Source organism: Hippocampus bargibanti, linkage group LG10, assembly GCF_051943395.1.
Source record: "Hippocampus bargibanti isolate YZ-2025 linkage group LG10, ASM5194339v1, whole genome shotgun sequence".
NCBI classification, from domain to species: Eukaryota; Metazoa; Chordata; class Actinopteri; order Syngnathiformes; family Syngnathidae; genus Hippocampus; species Hippocampus bargibanti.
The window spans coordinates 2345568-2361137 of record NC_142743.1 but is presented as its reverse complement, the minus strand read 5'-3'; the positions used below and the strand labels follow the sequence as shown (position 1 = coordinate 2361137).

The following is a 15570-nucleotide window of genomic DNA, read 5'->3' as shown; positions in this document are numbered from 1 at the left end:
GTGCAGGAGTGGGGGTTGGTGGAGGAGTGGGGGTCAATGGACGAGTCGACTCCCTGAGCAATCCATACTTGCGTAGCACCTCTGCTTCAGCTGGTTTTGGTTTTAAAAATGAACTGCCGATGTCGAGCACAACCTCACGGGAGTAGATGCGCCTCGGGTGTAGCGAAGCAGACGGAGCCGAACATTTACACGTGTGAAACAAACATAATAAACACGAAAACACCAATTTGCCGGGAGAGAGGAGCCGCTGCGTGTTCACGTGCCGCCATCTTGGAAAAAAATGCATAGAATGAGAAAAAAATAGAAATGAACTGGTTCTTTTTTGGAACAATTAAGTAATTAGGAGGTTGATTGGTCAGTGCATCGTCCTCACAGTACGGAGGTGCAGCGTTCGATGCCAGCTCTGGCCTTAACATGTGGAGTTTGTTTGTTATCCATTTAACTGTGGATTTTCTCTGGGTTCTCTGGTTTCCTCCCACATTCTAAAAACACGAGTGGCAGATTAATGGAACCTAAATTGTCCTTTGATGGGATTGTGAACACAATTGGTTGTATGTCGTGTGATTGACTGGCAACAAGTTCAACGTGTGTCCCACCAAATGCAGCTGGGAAAGAGTCCAAGCATACCCTGTGACCCTTGTGAGGAGACGCATATCAGAAAATGTATGGATGGACAGATGGATGGATGGATCGAAGGATGGATGGATGGATGGATGGATGGTTGGATGGATGGATGGATGGATGGATGGATGGATGGATGGATGGATGGATGGATGGATGGATGGATGGATGGACGGATGGATGGATGGATGGACTCTGAACCGACCTAGGTCTTTTTTCAAATTACTGAGCTGAAGTTGAACAAATTCAGGTAGGAAATGAACTTTCACAACACTGGATTTTTCCTATCTGGAAGGATCAAGTCTGAACTATAAATAGGATCAAAAATACAGATATGTCAGCCGTAACCGTTTCAAAACAAAACAAATTCATTTTTTTTTTGAGGATGTCAAGATGAATACCTAAATGTCATGAAAGTCCTTTTTCCTCACAACATAAACCATTATATTTTGACAGATTATTTTGTGGGACATCAAAAGGACACAAGGACATGGTTCAACATGAACAAGACAGTTACAACATTGACAGTGAGTATTAATTTCATTGCATACGCAAAATTGTTTTTGACACAGGAGGCTCGTATGACATTTGAAACAAACTTGTGGCTTCCTTGTATCGACATTTCATTTGTTTTTGTCATTTGAAAGAAAATTACACGACCATTGAATACATTGTACATTTTGTAAATGCATGCTAATGAAATAAGTTCACATTCTTTGACTTGAAATAAATTGCATAGAGTAGAAAAATAGTTGCCATAATATTCAAGAGTAAGCGAAAAATCAAGTATGTAAATGCACGTGTGGGATTCACAAAATAACACATTTTAAGAAGAAAAGAAAATATGCCGAACCCTAAAGTTGCTCTCTAGTGCCAATTAAGACCGTATCAATTTGGAAAATTCTCATCTGCTTCTTTTTCACAGTTTGTCGAAGTGAAACTCATTTCAAATGAATAGAACTTTTAATTCGAGAGCAGCACTCTTCATCTTCAGCTTTGACATTCATTACAGAAAGCTTTTATAATTCCCATTTCATTGGCTGATTAAAAATGAAAAGGGACATGCTATGATTTTTCACACAGTTTGTGTGTCTCAATTCCATTTAGATTTCTAAGGACCGATCGGCATGTCAGACTAAAACTTTATGTTGACTTTATGTTGGGATAGGCATACCTGTCAACCTCCACGGCTCCATGCCCGTACAAACTGTCGTATTTTCCCTTACAAAATAATCATACACCAATATTTTTTTCAAACGTGTTTATTTATGTACTTTAACATGTTATATCGTACAGGTTTTGTTATATCTTTCTGTACATATTCTGAATAAATGATGAAATTACAAGCATTGCTTAATTACTACAGTGTTCTGTATTGTATGCTATTGTATGATCGATGTTTTCCAGACTTCTACATTTTTGGCGTGGCTCTTTGTATCAAAATGCGTCTTTAAATCATAGAAACCGGAGGCAGCTACTTTCGCGTCTTTTTTTGCAAGCAACACAATACGAATATTCCACACCTTTCTTCGAAGCTTGTATCAATCCCACGTATCGTCCTGACTTTCGCTTTGTACCGCGGCGAGCTCGTTTGACTTGATTGATTTGCCGTTTCGTGATAGTCGGTGCATACCGGATGATACCCAATTTGCGTTTTTCCATACAGATTTTCTTGTACGTCGTACACGTCTTAAAATGCATAATAAACGTACTTTGTATGGCAAAAATGTGCACGTTGACAGGTATGGATAGGAAGAAGCTAAATTTCACCTCCATACTGAAATGCATTTTTAAATGTGCATCATTTCTCTTCTTTATAAAAAGAAAGTGTAAACCAATGAAATGTGAATTGGTATCTTCCAAATTAATGGCATGTTAATTTTATTATTCAAGCTCTCCTTGAAAACTAAAACCAAAATACATAAGTACAATACAATACAATGCAACACAATACAATACAATACAATACAGATTGATTCATATCCTGCTTCAACAGCAGCTGAGGCATTAACAGTGCTTAACATGGACAACTATCATATACAGGAAATAAAGCAGTCACGAAGATGGTAGAAAGCACAATAGAATCAAACTAAGATCGAGTCTGAATCATACTGAGTCAAATGCCAGAGTATAAGTGAGTTTTAAGGCGGCTTTTAAAGATGGGCAGTGAGGGGGTTTGCCGAATATTCAGTGGCAGGTCATTTCAGAGAGTGGAACCAGTAACGGAAAAGGCTCTATCCCCTATGAGGCATGACAGGAAATTGTCACATGGACCAGGAGCTTTAAATTGGACTGTGCTGTTTGTCCAATTTGTTTCCGAATATGTGGTTTTCCTCTCGGTAGGCTACCATCTGCCGAACGACAATCATTTCCATAAGACGGCAACCATCATGGTCGAATCTAAAAGCAGTCTTCTCACTGTGACTCATCATGAGGGCAAATGGCATCTTCATTATGACCTCACGACACACACACACACTTTCACAATACCCATTCATTTTCTACCGCTCAATTTTACAAGGTAATAAAGTGTATTTTTGCTAAAAGTGGTAAGCCATAAGAACATTCTTGTGATTGTGAGATTTGAGTTCTAAATGATTTTAAGTGAAGCAATACTTCAGATTACAATGGTCAACGTAGACAATTGACTTTAAACACTAGCCATCATCATGGTGCTGCAGATGCCTGCACACACAGAAACTGGGGATCCAAAAGGCAAGACCGCAGACTGGGCCCACCACAGCTCTCGCAGAGGACAGCTCGCTTTAATGAAACACAGGAAATGACAATTGATAATGTGAAAAATAAGATTTAAAAATTACCAAATAAAGTCATGAACATAAAAGACCCATTACTCGAGAGCTGGAGTGTCTAACAAATCTTTGGCACTGCCCACATTTATCTAACCGTTTCCCATGGACGGCCGTTATGGCTTAGAGACCAAATAAATAGGTAAAGAAGACCGGTTTATTCAACTATAGTTTGTGTTGTAGCGGTAGAGGAAGGAGCACACGCGACTGCCTGTAGACACGTCTTTATTCAAACTGCTAATATGTGGATCTCAACAACATTGGAAAATTCAGTGAAACATTCTTAACTGAAACATGCCCCATGCTGTATACCTGCTGGCTGAGAGGCATGGTCCTAGTGCCATCCAAACAGCCCCCATTAGAACACTGAGAGGGAAAATAAAGAATAAAACTTTGCAGGGGGCTTCCCCAGTCTGCAACAACAACTATGCAGTCCTTCTTTCGATGGCGCAGGTGAACCTTGTCGGGCAGGTGAGCCAGGTGAGACCCAAGTGGGGGAACAACACTCAACACTGGCATGCCGAACCGAGGCTGGAGGTATCGGAGGGCGTCTGCACCGTGGGACCTGCGCCATCATAATATCCTCACCCACAACCAAATGAGCTGGTTTGAGTCTGTCTAACGAAATGCACACCCTTCGCCCACCCATATTGAGCACAAAACTCTTTTCGCTGTGTTCAAGCACTCAAAACGGGCCATCAATCGGCGGCTGGAGTGGAGAGCGGTGGGCCTCATGGCACACAAAGACAAACCAGGCTGACTTAAGTGCAGACGGCACTGTTGCCATCTGTTAACCTTGATGCACTGCATACTGAAGACTTTGTGGAGACAGACTGATTAAAGCTAGGAATTGTTTTGGAAGAATGCCGCCTCTGTGTCGCGCCATAGTCTTGATACCGCCCTTCTGATGAAATAAATATGTTGTGTGTCCATGATGTGAACACACTCGTGATCATGCAGCCATTGTCTGTAAATCACGTGTGTCCGGAATATTCTGCAAATAAACCCTTCGAAGGTACTGTTCGTCGACTCCAGATGGCTCAGAAACTTGCCCCCACATACCTATTTGACCTTCTTAAACTTTATATTCCCTCGTGTTCCCTCAGATCTTCTTCCACCCTCCATCTTTGTGTGCCCCCCTGCCCCCTCAGCACGACGGGGGACAGAGCTTTCAGCTGCTCTGACCCCAAACTCTGGAACTCACTTCCTCCCAACATTCGTAATATCAATTCTCTTGCCACCTTCAAATCCCCTGTCAAAGCCCACCTACTTAAAATTGCATTTTCTGTGTAGTTCTCTCTCTTGTTTCTATTTATAATTGGATTTTAATTATTGTCTTCTAAGCTTGTCTGTGACTGTAAAGTGTCCTTGAGAGCCCCGAAAGGCGCTTGAAATAAAATGTATCATGATAATAAAATCAGTCCAACTTATGGTGAATAACTACATCAATATCGTGCCATACAGTACATGAAAACATCCTAAACACAATAAAACACCAAACAAAGATGACAATTTAAAAATATCCTCAACCCAAACACAATACAGTAGTTTTTTTTTACATACAGTAATCCAAATGTGTGCACCATTTCAACCATTCCAGCATTCTGAAGAGAAACTCAACTAAAAATTCAGTTCAGCAACATCAACCCAGGAACACAATGCCAAAGCAAAATGAATTGAACATCCATTGTTGAAAACTAACATAAAAGAAATGAATAAACAATAACAAAATCGAGTCCAGTGCAGCAACAGTATTTCATGGGCAAAAGTGTAAAGAACATGTGGTGCTGTGCTTATTTTTCTATTTAAAACTGGGCCGCCGAGATCATGTGTGTCAAACTCAAAGTCTCTGGGTCAGTTCTGGCCACCACATAATTTCACGTGGCCCGCAAAAGCAAATCAAACGCGTCAACAAATCTGATCCAGTGTAAAATTAGTATTGGATTGTCCAATTTCCATGTATCATCAATAATGTCGAGATTTGTGATAATTCTCCCTGTTAACACTCACTTGGAAAAAAAATCTAACAAACTGTGATAGTTAATTTCAATTATTGGAATTTGGTGGTTCAACATTGTTTATGTGATATTATATTACATATTAAATTAGGTATACCAAGGGAAGATGTAATCTGAAAAGCAGCCTGTGACAAAATGAGATTGACACCTCTGGTCTAGATTAATGAGTAAGTCTAAATTTCACTTCAAAAAGTCACCCCCTTTCACGTGCGCTAAAGGAGAACACTATTACCAGAAAAATTAGATCAAGGCAGTTTTCCATATGCTAGTGTGAATGTATAACAGCAAATGAGGAAACACAACATTCGATATTCTAGCATGTTGACAGAAACATACCGATTTGATATTCCTAGTAACTAATTTGTAAACCCCCAAAATAACATTGCAAAAGCAGAAACCGATGCAACACTTATAAATTTAGTGTATGAAATAACAAAACCGAATCATAGTTTCCATTGCCTGTGTGTGTCATCCATGCATCTCTTGAACTGAATTTAAACAAAATAATTTATAATCCCCACCGATTTTGCAGATTGTTGATAGCAGGAGCAATGGTGTCTCTCATCAATATGAAACATGAATCCAATCCATCAATTATCCTGTTGACAAAATGTGTTCCATTGTCATCCAATGTATTTTCTGGAACACCACACCGCAATATCATATCTTCAGTTAATTCATCGGGTTACACGCTGGGAAAATGTCGAACCATTTTGAAAGGCCTCAAGTAAAAACCATGAGGTGAAATCAAAATGTATCTTGTATAAACCATCGGTGAAAAACAGAGTATTTCATTTCATTCCTCAATACAAGTCAAAATCATAGGTTGTATAATGTTTCTGAACCAGAGACACCACTCCCTCCTGCCGAGGCTTGAGATAATCTAAAAATAATCCAAGATAATCAAATGTTTAAAAAAAATTGGGCAAAACGGGTCTACTGTCAGTCCTGACAGAAAACCCCTTTGCAATTTAGTCGCCCAATTCTGCAATTATTCTTTGTTTGTTGATTGGACTTTGTTGCCGCAATTTAGATATAATTCACTCTGCAAAATGTCACCTTTAGAAGTTGCATTTTTCGCTGCATTGTCATCAGTGGTTGTTGTGTGCGCCACGCACTTAAATATCTCAAATTGATGTGGTAACTGAAAAGCATTCGTCCTCTAGATTTGAGATTTTTCTCTTTGTTTTTACAGCCAATTCCTCAAAATCATGTTGGCCTCTATCTTGGGCAGAAAATGTGCGACCCAATTGTTGTTCAACAAATAGATTTAAAAGTAAAAGCACAATAGCTGTGTTCAACAAGTAGATTTAAAAGCAAAAGCAACATAGTTCAGATACACGCCAATAAATGGAATGGCTCATGTATTTTTCCCATTTCTTTTCCAATGACTGTTATCTGTTTACACACCAAACAAACAAACAAACAAAAACACAAACCCTACAGCTAATAATGTAGCAGTGTTAAATATTGTGCATCTTTTTTGCGTTACATGGAATAGAGATCGCAACATAGCCATGCAAGATAAATGTCAAGCAAGCGACAAAAACGTCTCGTTAGTGTACAACAGCTCATTAATTCAGTTTTTTCTTTCTAGCACTCTCTCTGCATGCACTGTTCAATCAGAATCAGAATCAGAATCAGAATCATCTTTATTGCCAAGTATGTAGGACACACAAGGAATTTGTTTCCGGTAGAACACGCTGCACTAGTATCGTCGTCAAAAAAACTGCTAAGTGGCACTATACAGTTCCATTTTGGCTACTGTTGAAAGAGTTCAAAGAGTTAATGGCTTGGGGGAAGAAGCTGTTTAAATGTCTGCTGGATTTGGTGCGCATGGATCGGTAGCGCCTGCCTGAGGGGAGTAGCTGGAAAAGGTGGTGGGCAGGGTGCGGAGGGTCCAGTAGGATTTTCCGCGCCCTAGTTTGGATTCTTCCAGTGTGCAAGTCCTCGAGAGTGGGTAGGGCGGTGCCAATGATTTTTTCCGCCGTCCTAACTGTCCGTTGAAGTCGGATTTTGTCCATTTTTGTGGCGGCCCCGAACCAAACGGTGATGGAAGAACACAGGATGGATTCGATGACAAGGCTGACAGATTGACTTATCTACGCAATTGCAAACCATGGATCGTGCAACAGAATCATACTTTGTTCTTACTGTCTTTTGTAAACAACATCTAGGGTGGGGTTTTCAAAAATGTCTGCTTATCTTAACACACGCTTTCACTTCACATGAATAAAGCCAATTTTAAACTATCACAACTATCCACACATCAATAAAGCTGGAAGATTCTGCTCTCGTGTTCAGCTAAATTTAGTATCTTTCTCTCTTATTATTCCAACACACTAAATTTCTCACCTCAACTGGTTGAAAAGTACGCTTAATTGGTGGTAGTAAGTCTCCCCATAATCACTTTAAATACAACTCCCTCACATCTACCGAGAAAATGTGCAATGAGTCCAGGAAAGAGTCGCGCTTATCTACACACATGCAAAGATTAGTAAAACACACATTCTCATCGTAGAAATAAAACATTTTCGCTATCACTTTCAACCAAACTAAATATCTCCAAGTTTTTATATAGTCATCTGCAAAACCACTTGACTTCATCCAACAACGCACCCACACACTGGCACATTTGGGGTGTTCAGGCCAACATAGTAAAATGAATGTCCACTTCTTGTCAACAATAGCACCGCCGCCCTTTCCTTCTCAAACCTCCTCTCAACCACAATCAGAGAAGACATATTTTGAGACTGCATCATCTCTCTCGCGCACACACACAGAACATACACACAGAACACACACACAGGACACATTTTGAGCACCCGTGCAGTTCAGTTGTCAGAGGCTCCCAATGTCCAGAAATGCACATTCAAATTCACATCATGAGCTGCAGGGAATAACGCTAAACACAAATAGGATAGGCACACGTATGCACACACACACACACACACACACACCATCAACCTACTGTCAAAAAAGCTGCTATCTTTTTCTGTATGTCTTCAAAATCGACCTCCCCTAACAGGAAGCCAACAATAAAATACCCCATATCCTGACAATTAATCAGAATTTTATACAGTTCCTATTTAATCCTACATGTGCACTTATGTGTTTATTCAGCTGTCCAGCAAAATTATATTATGATATCCACATAAGGAGATGACTTATATTAAAAGCTATTTACGAACTTCTTTTAAAAATGATTTTCTTATTAAGACCCTCAGACCATTTCGTCCGTGGTTCAACATTTTTACTGATTAGTATTGTCAATTTTCCACAACAAATTCTCTTTTCGAATGAGGTCGCGAACCTCCATTCACACAGTTTACATTCTTTTTTTACCCGGTCTTTCTCAGTCTCTCATTCCCTCTCTCTTAATCGTCCTACGCACATTACACGCATTCCTCACTTTTTCACCCAGCACAGCAATACTCATTCAGAATGGTATTTGCTGCAGATTGAACCATTCACTTTCCCTCCATTGTTTTTGTTTCCGAAATTATTTGTCAGTCTTCAAAGTACTTGATACAACCCAAACAAAAGTACAGGTTAAAGGGCAGAGGAAAGCCGTTGTCGTGGCTGTAGCAGTCCCGAGTGATGGAAACATCAGAAAGAAGGAACATGAGAAACTAGAGAAATACGTACCAAGGGCTCAGAGAGGAGCTGGAGAGAGCCTGGTAGGTAAAGGTGACAGTCGTGCCTGTGGTGGTCGGAGCACTCGGGGCAGCGACCCCCAAACTATACGAGTGGTTGCAACAGATCCCGGGAACAACATAGGATACCTCAGTTCAGAAAAGCGCAGTGCTGGGAACAGCATGGATACTGCGCAGAACCCTCAAGCTTCCTGGCCTCTGGTAGAGGACCCGAGCTAAAATGGGGGACAGACACCACCCATGGGGGTGAGATGAGGATTTTTTATATATGTATGTATATCTAGTGATACCTCAGTTTACAAACCCCTTGGCTTACGAACTTTTTGGTTTACGAACGTTAAATTTATGAAAATTTAACCATGGCATACAAACTATTTTTCGGGATACACACGGAGCGTCACAATGAGTGATGCATATTAGCATATTAGCATATGCATATTAGCATATTTGACAATAAAGCTAACTTTGACTTTTATGTCGTTCGCGAATGAACCCGTTGTTCTTACAAGAAAATGGCAGCCAACTTGTTTTTGTCCTCTATTCCCCGCCCCCAATCTTCAGCTACGTGATTGGTCAAGAACGCAGCAGTGAGGTGGGCGGGGGCAGGGGGGAGGGGGTTAAACATTAAATAGGTAGGCAGATGACAGAGAGAGTGAGAAAATGGATAGAAAACAGTGAAATTTGGACTCGTTTCAACTTTGATAGTTCACAGGCAGAGTGTAGACTACAAGGTTAAAATATCCCATCAATCAGGCTCCGCAAATAACCCGCACAAGCCATCTGTACACTTGATGCAAAAAGCTACCAACCCAGCTAAACAAAACACAAGTGATGAGGAACCAGGTAAAGTTATCGCAGAGAAAGCACGGCAACTTCACTCGGATATCGTCAAGAGGCAACCTGGAAGTTCATCATCAAGTTCACCTTTGACGATTTCAAGGCGAGCCATGGATGGTTCGAGAACTTTAAGCGCCATACAGGGATTCATTGTGTCATTTGTCATGGTGAGGCAGCCAGTTCTGACAGTAAAGCTGAATACCTTTATTCGTCCCACAATGGAGAAATTTGCAGTCCACAGCAGCAATTGAAAAGGGTTGGGGTGGGGTGAAAGGATAGAAAACAAGATATTCTAAGCATAACAAAATAAAAATGTCAACTGTATACTGTGCAAATGTAAATGTGCAAAACCGTTCCATAAGAGAAAACAAACTGTACATAGTGCAGAATCAAGAAATGCATTTTGATATATTGCAACAACCCATATTTACAAGTGTCCAGTTTTTTGTTTTTTTTTTCACATGTGATCATTGAGAATTGTGAAGCCTGACAGCAGTCGGTAGGAACGAGCGGCGGTACCTCTCCTTCTTGCAGCGCGGGTGTCATAGTCTCTGGCTAAAGGAGCTACCCAGTGCTGTCAGGGTGGGCAGGAGGGGGTGTCCATCATAGCTTTTAGTTTAGCTAGCATCCATATGACATACATATATATATATATATATATATATATATATATATATATATATATATATATATATATATACTTTATATATATAATGATGGGTTAAAAGTGATTTTTTTGAACCAGTTTGTTCCTGGTTCATCGCTTTTCAGGGTGTTAGAAGTGGGATGGTGAAATCAGCAGGAAGCCAGGTGTTGAACAGAAGAAGTTATTTTAATCTTGGAGACAGCAGGGACATTGTGAGGTCGGTTGAGGATAGACAGAGAGGGAGAGCATTTATGTAAGACGGACAGGATGTGATGTAATAGGATTTGATATAATAGGATGTGACATCATGTCATGGCAGTCAGGATGTGACGTATCAGGAAGTCCAAGAAAAACAAAACGATGCAAAAAGATGTTTAAAGATGTTCGTATAGCGAATTACCCCAACAATATTCACATATAGTGTTAATGTGTGTGTGTGTGTGTGTGTTTGTGTGTGCGCGTGCGTTCGTGTGTGCGTGTGTGTGTATGGACTCAAATGGTTCTTGTATCATTCAAAGTGACACATTTTTTTTCAGGTCATCATTTAAATCTTCGTCAACCGGTCATCTGTGAGCCTCCATCAAGCCATGGCCTTCTATTCTGCTCTGAGATGTCGCATCCCCACCGTAGTTTCTCTGTTGCTCCAGCCCAGGCCCGAGATGTGTATAATCAATCGAGGAGATCACCAGAGAGAGCTGTGCGGCTGTGGGACCACAGCGGTTTGGGCAAGTCATCCCAGAGCGGCTCCTGTTTGTCCAGCCGCTCCAACTCAGTGCTGACTCTTACCGAGACTGAACTCGAGAACAAGTCTGACAGCGACAATGGTAAGAAATGATTTTTTTTCTCCCCTTATGTCTCTATCTCAGATTCTTCCATAAACTGCATGTTTATTACATTCCATGGCCCTGAAATGATAAAGATATCAAATGATGTCATGGTAAAATGACAGTCAAGTATCTTTCAGTCCTTGAGAAAAATCGAGCTACCGTGTACAATGATAGAGTAATCATCCCTGAACTGGAGGGTTTGGATTTGATCTTGAAAGTGTAACCTAAGTATAACCCACCTATCAGTGATGGTGTGTCATCACCGTGTGAATGAACTGTGACTGCAGGAAAAAGGTGAAATGAGATGTCTGCCGTCAACGAAGGCAGACAGAGATGAAAAATATGACACTGATTTCATTTTTTTGTGAACACCCACCCATAATTTCTCTCAATCCGGTTAGAAAAGTGTGCGGCAAGATAGGATTTGGTCCACAAAATCTTTTGGAAAATACATTGGGCATCATATGTCTGATGCATGTGCATTACTTTTGCTTTTCTAAACGAATAATGTGGGTGTTTTAAAGGTATGAGGCACAAAAAAGAAGTGAACATGTATCATCTAAGGAAAATGCTAGGAGTGAAATCTATCCAGGCGAAGATTGAGAGGCTCGTGCTGGAAAGTATTGGACATGTGATGCATATGTGTAAAGAACAATGGCCGCAAGCTATGGTGTGAGAGTGGTGGGAGGAACTAGAAGGAAGAAGGAAGTTGATGTGACACAAGAGGAAGACTGGATTGTATTGGAAGGGTGTAATAAGGAATGCAACGCCAGTATAGACTGGACGGACAGTGGTGGAAAGACTAAACAGTGAAAGAGAAGAATGGGAGAGCGAATGAAGGCATGGATCTTTTGTATGACTGGAAAGTTTTGAAGGCCCATTGGTATAAACGGGGAAAGAATGACGAAAGATTGGAATATTAGGTTAGACTGTAGGTGCGAGGAGGAAGAATGCACGACCAGAGCGGACCGGATAATTCATGAAAAACGGATGGAACGAGTAAATGATGACCAAATAAGGTTTGAATGTGGGAAGTGTGGAAGGGCATTTTTAGATCGTTAGGTAAAAGGAGCTGCATAAGAGGAATGAGAGAGGAGACTGTGTGGAGGGTGTAAAAGATGGATTGCAAAAGCAAATTATGCAAGGCACGTGAGAGGGTGTGAAGCAAGAACAACTGAGAGAAGAGGTGAGGGCAAGGGCTGGGGGGGGGGGGTGGAAGGAAAAGAGTGATTCCCGCAAGTCTGGGAAGGAGATGTCGTGGGGGACCTCGCAAGACAGCAAAGTCGTGCCCGGTGTGGGACTAAATAGGGGGGCAAGTCCTTGATGGGAATCGACTGCCCAGGAGGAGGAGACAGAAATGGAGGTGCGTTGGTCTGTCTGTGATTACGTGGATGCCTGTTCACTCGCCTCCATTTTCCCGATAAAGTGTGATTTTCAAAATTAATAACCAAAAAGTGTGTTTTTTTCCACAGTCATATTAATGCATACACATTCACAAACAAAGCCTACTTCTGTATCTTCATTAAGATATGTGAACCTACTCCTGAGTGGGTCTTCATTACGAGACAATGGGATAATTAACACTACAATGTAGCGCTGAGTCACCGCTTTTCCTGTATTAAGTTTGATCATGTTTTTATTAGATGGCATTATGTTGTGTATGGCAGAGCTCAGGAGAATACACTCCCCATGTAAAATTGAGTAGTCGTCAAGTTTTCAATGGCTAATTGACACTTAAATATGCAGCTGTTTAGCTTTGAGTGGGTGTTTGGTGTGTTGCTTATTTTATTAAGCCTGTGCTATATCTCATTTTCATGTTTGATTAAATAGTTGATATGCAAACACAGTCACTTGTGGGGCTCCTTGGATCTTATGATAGTGCTCGCTGCATCACTCTCGAGGTGGCTCTGCTGACAACTTACTGTCGCTGGACTGCTTTCAATGAATAAGCTGTGTTCTCTCCGGCATACATTTGAAGCAATCATTGACCATTCATGGAAGTAGGCAGACGTGTTTTGACATTTCCACTTTTCATCATTCAATATGGGCAATAGCATGATCAAATGTAGGTGAATTATTTTGTGACAACAAATCATTGTAATGTGGCTTAAGAAGTCACACTCATTGTTTGCATTGTTTTATATTTATGGCAAGTCCAATTCATCCTCACAAGGGAAAAGGGCTTTATATTACAAACACATGCACGTGTGACTTCATTTACATGACTATGACAGTCATAGACGATTCTGCGAGGTCTGGTCAGTGACGGATTTATCGTGTCACTTCTCTCTCCATCCATGATACAGAATTATATTGATCTGTTAATCTGACAGTGCAACACATGTACAAATATGGTACAACAGGTGAGACCGGGATCATCATCATCAACACACACCACTAGCACTGGAGTCCCACTGTGATTAGCCCTCTCTCCATTGCTCTTCTCCCTCAACACAAACGATTGCACCTCAACACACCCATCTGTCAAACTCATAAAGTTCACAGACCATACCACGGTCATCAGTCGCATCAAAAACAGCGACAAGTCTGTGTACCGACAACAAGTTGAGCAGCTGGTGATGCCAACACAAGCTAAAGCTGAACACGCTAAAGACGGTAGAGATGATCATGGACTTCAGGAAACATACATCACCACAGCTGCCCCTCACATTATCCAACTGCTCCGTTTCAACCGCTGAGACCTTCAAGTTCCTGGGAATCACAAAGACATGAAGTGGGAGGTCAACACCAACTCTCCCCCGGCAGTATGGCTTCATGCGAAAAAAAAGGGTACGAAAGATGCATTGTTAGCTTTAAGAATGCTGATAGAAAAGTACACAGGAGGTCAGAAGGAATTGCAATGTATCGTTGTAGATCTGGAGAAAGCGTATGACAGGGTGCCCAAAGAACTGTGGTATTGCATGAGGAAGTCTGGAGGGACAGAAAAGTATGTCAGAGCGGTGCAAGACATGTATCATGACTGTAAAACAGTTATGAGGTGTGCTGTCGACGTGACGGAGGAATTCAAGGTGGAGGTGGGACTCCACCAGGGGTCAGCTCTGAGCCCCTTCTTGTTAGCTAAAGTGATGGACTGGCTGAAAGAAAATGTTTGACAGGAATCTCTTTGTACGATGATGTTTGCAGATGACATTGTGATCTGTAGCGAGAGCAGGGAACAGGTGGGAGAGAAACTAGAGAGGTGGAGGTGTGCTCTGGAAAGCAGAGGAATGAACATCCATCGCAGTAAGACGGAATATATGTGTGTGAGTGAGATAGACCCAAGTAAAAGAGTGATGCTACATGGAGAAGAGATAAAGAAGGGGGAACATTTTAAGTACTTGCGGTCAACTGTCTAGAGCAATGGATAGTGTGGAAAATAGGTGAAGAAGTGTGTCCAGGCAGGCTGCAACAGCTGGAGAAAAAATGTCAGGTGTGATGTGTGATAGAAGGGTTTCAGCTAGGATGAAAGGACGGATGCATAAAACTGTGGTGAGACCAACCGTGATGTTTGGACTCTAGAGAGTGCCACTGATGAAAAGACAGGAAGCAGAGCTGGAGGGAGCAGAGATGAAGATGTTGACTTTGTCTTTCTGAGTGACCAGGTTGGATAGGATCAGGAATGTGTATATCAGAGGGCAAACTCATATTAGAGGCTTTGGAGAGAAAGTCAGAGAGGCCAGACTTAGATGGTTTGGACATGTCCAGAGGAGAGAGAGTGACTTTATCGGGAGACCAGAGGTTGTTGTTGTTGTTATGCTTAGGAAAAGAAGGATTGCCCCAAGGAATTACCTGGTTTGTCAATTAATTCTGTTAAAGATGTTCTCCATGATATCCAGGACTCCTCCATTTCTTCTCCATGATATCCAGGACTTCTCCATTTCACAAGGCACTGTGTCTTACAATGTCTTTGCCTTGGATAGTAACTGGAACTGCAATTTCTAGAGCAGGGGTCAGGAACCTTTTTGACTAAGAGAGCCATAAAAGTAAAATATTTAGAAATGTTTTTTCAGTGAAAGCGCGCACGCAAACACGCACGCACACGCGGCCACTTTTCAACAAAATGTCAGAATGTATTATTGAAAATAACTTTGTGATAGTACTCACCGTTAACATGAATGGTTTTCCGTTCCTCATGATTGGTAAAAATCCAGCCAA

General features: G+C 41.2%; 2 protein-coding genes across 3 annotated transcripts in view; both read left to right on the top strand.

Annotated features, from left to right (window-relative positions):
- The window catches only part of LOC148892059 (teneurin-3-like), a 54821-nt gene extending 43072 nt beyond the window's left edge, over positions 1 to 11749 (top strand). For both annotated transcript variants that reach the window (XM_089006883.1, XM_089006881.1), the window contains exons 4-5: positions 1078 to 1148; positions 11125 to 11749. In XM_089006883.1, coding sequence (XP_088863009.1) covers positions 1078 to 1148; positions 11125 to 11423 — 370 coding nt within the window. In that variant the 3' untranslated portion in view covers positions 11424 to 11749. The remainder of the gene's footprint in view (positions 1 to 1077; positions 1149 to 11124) is intronic.
- A 944-nt stretch (positions 11750 to 12693) lies between these two features.
- The window catches only part of LOC148892058 (teneurin-3-like), a 244330-nt gene continuing 241453 nt past the window's right edge, over positions 12694 to 15570 (top strand). Inside the window, exon 1 of the mRNA XM_089006884.1 lies at positions 12694 to 12778. Within this exon, the coding sequence (XP_088863010.1) occupies positions 12739 to 12778 (40 nt within the window). The 5' untranslated portion in view covers positions 12694 to 12738. The remainder of the gene's footprint in view (positions 12779 to 15570) is intronic.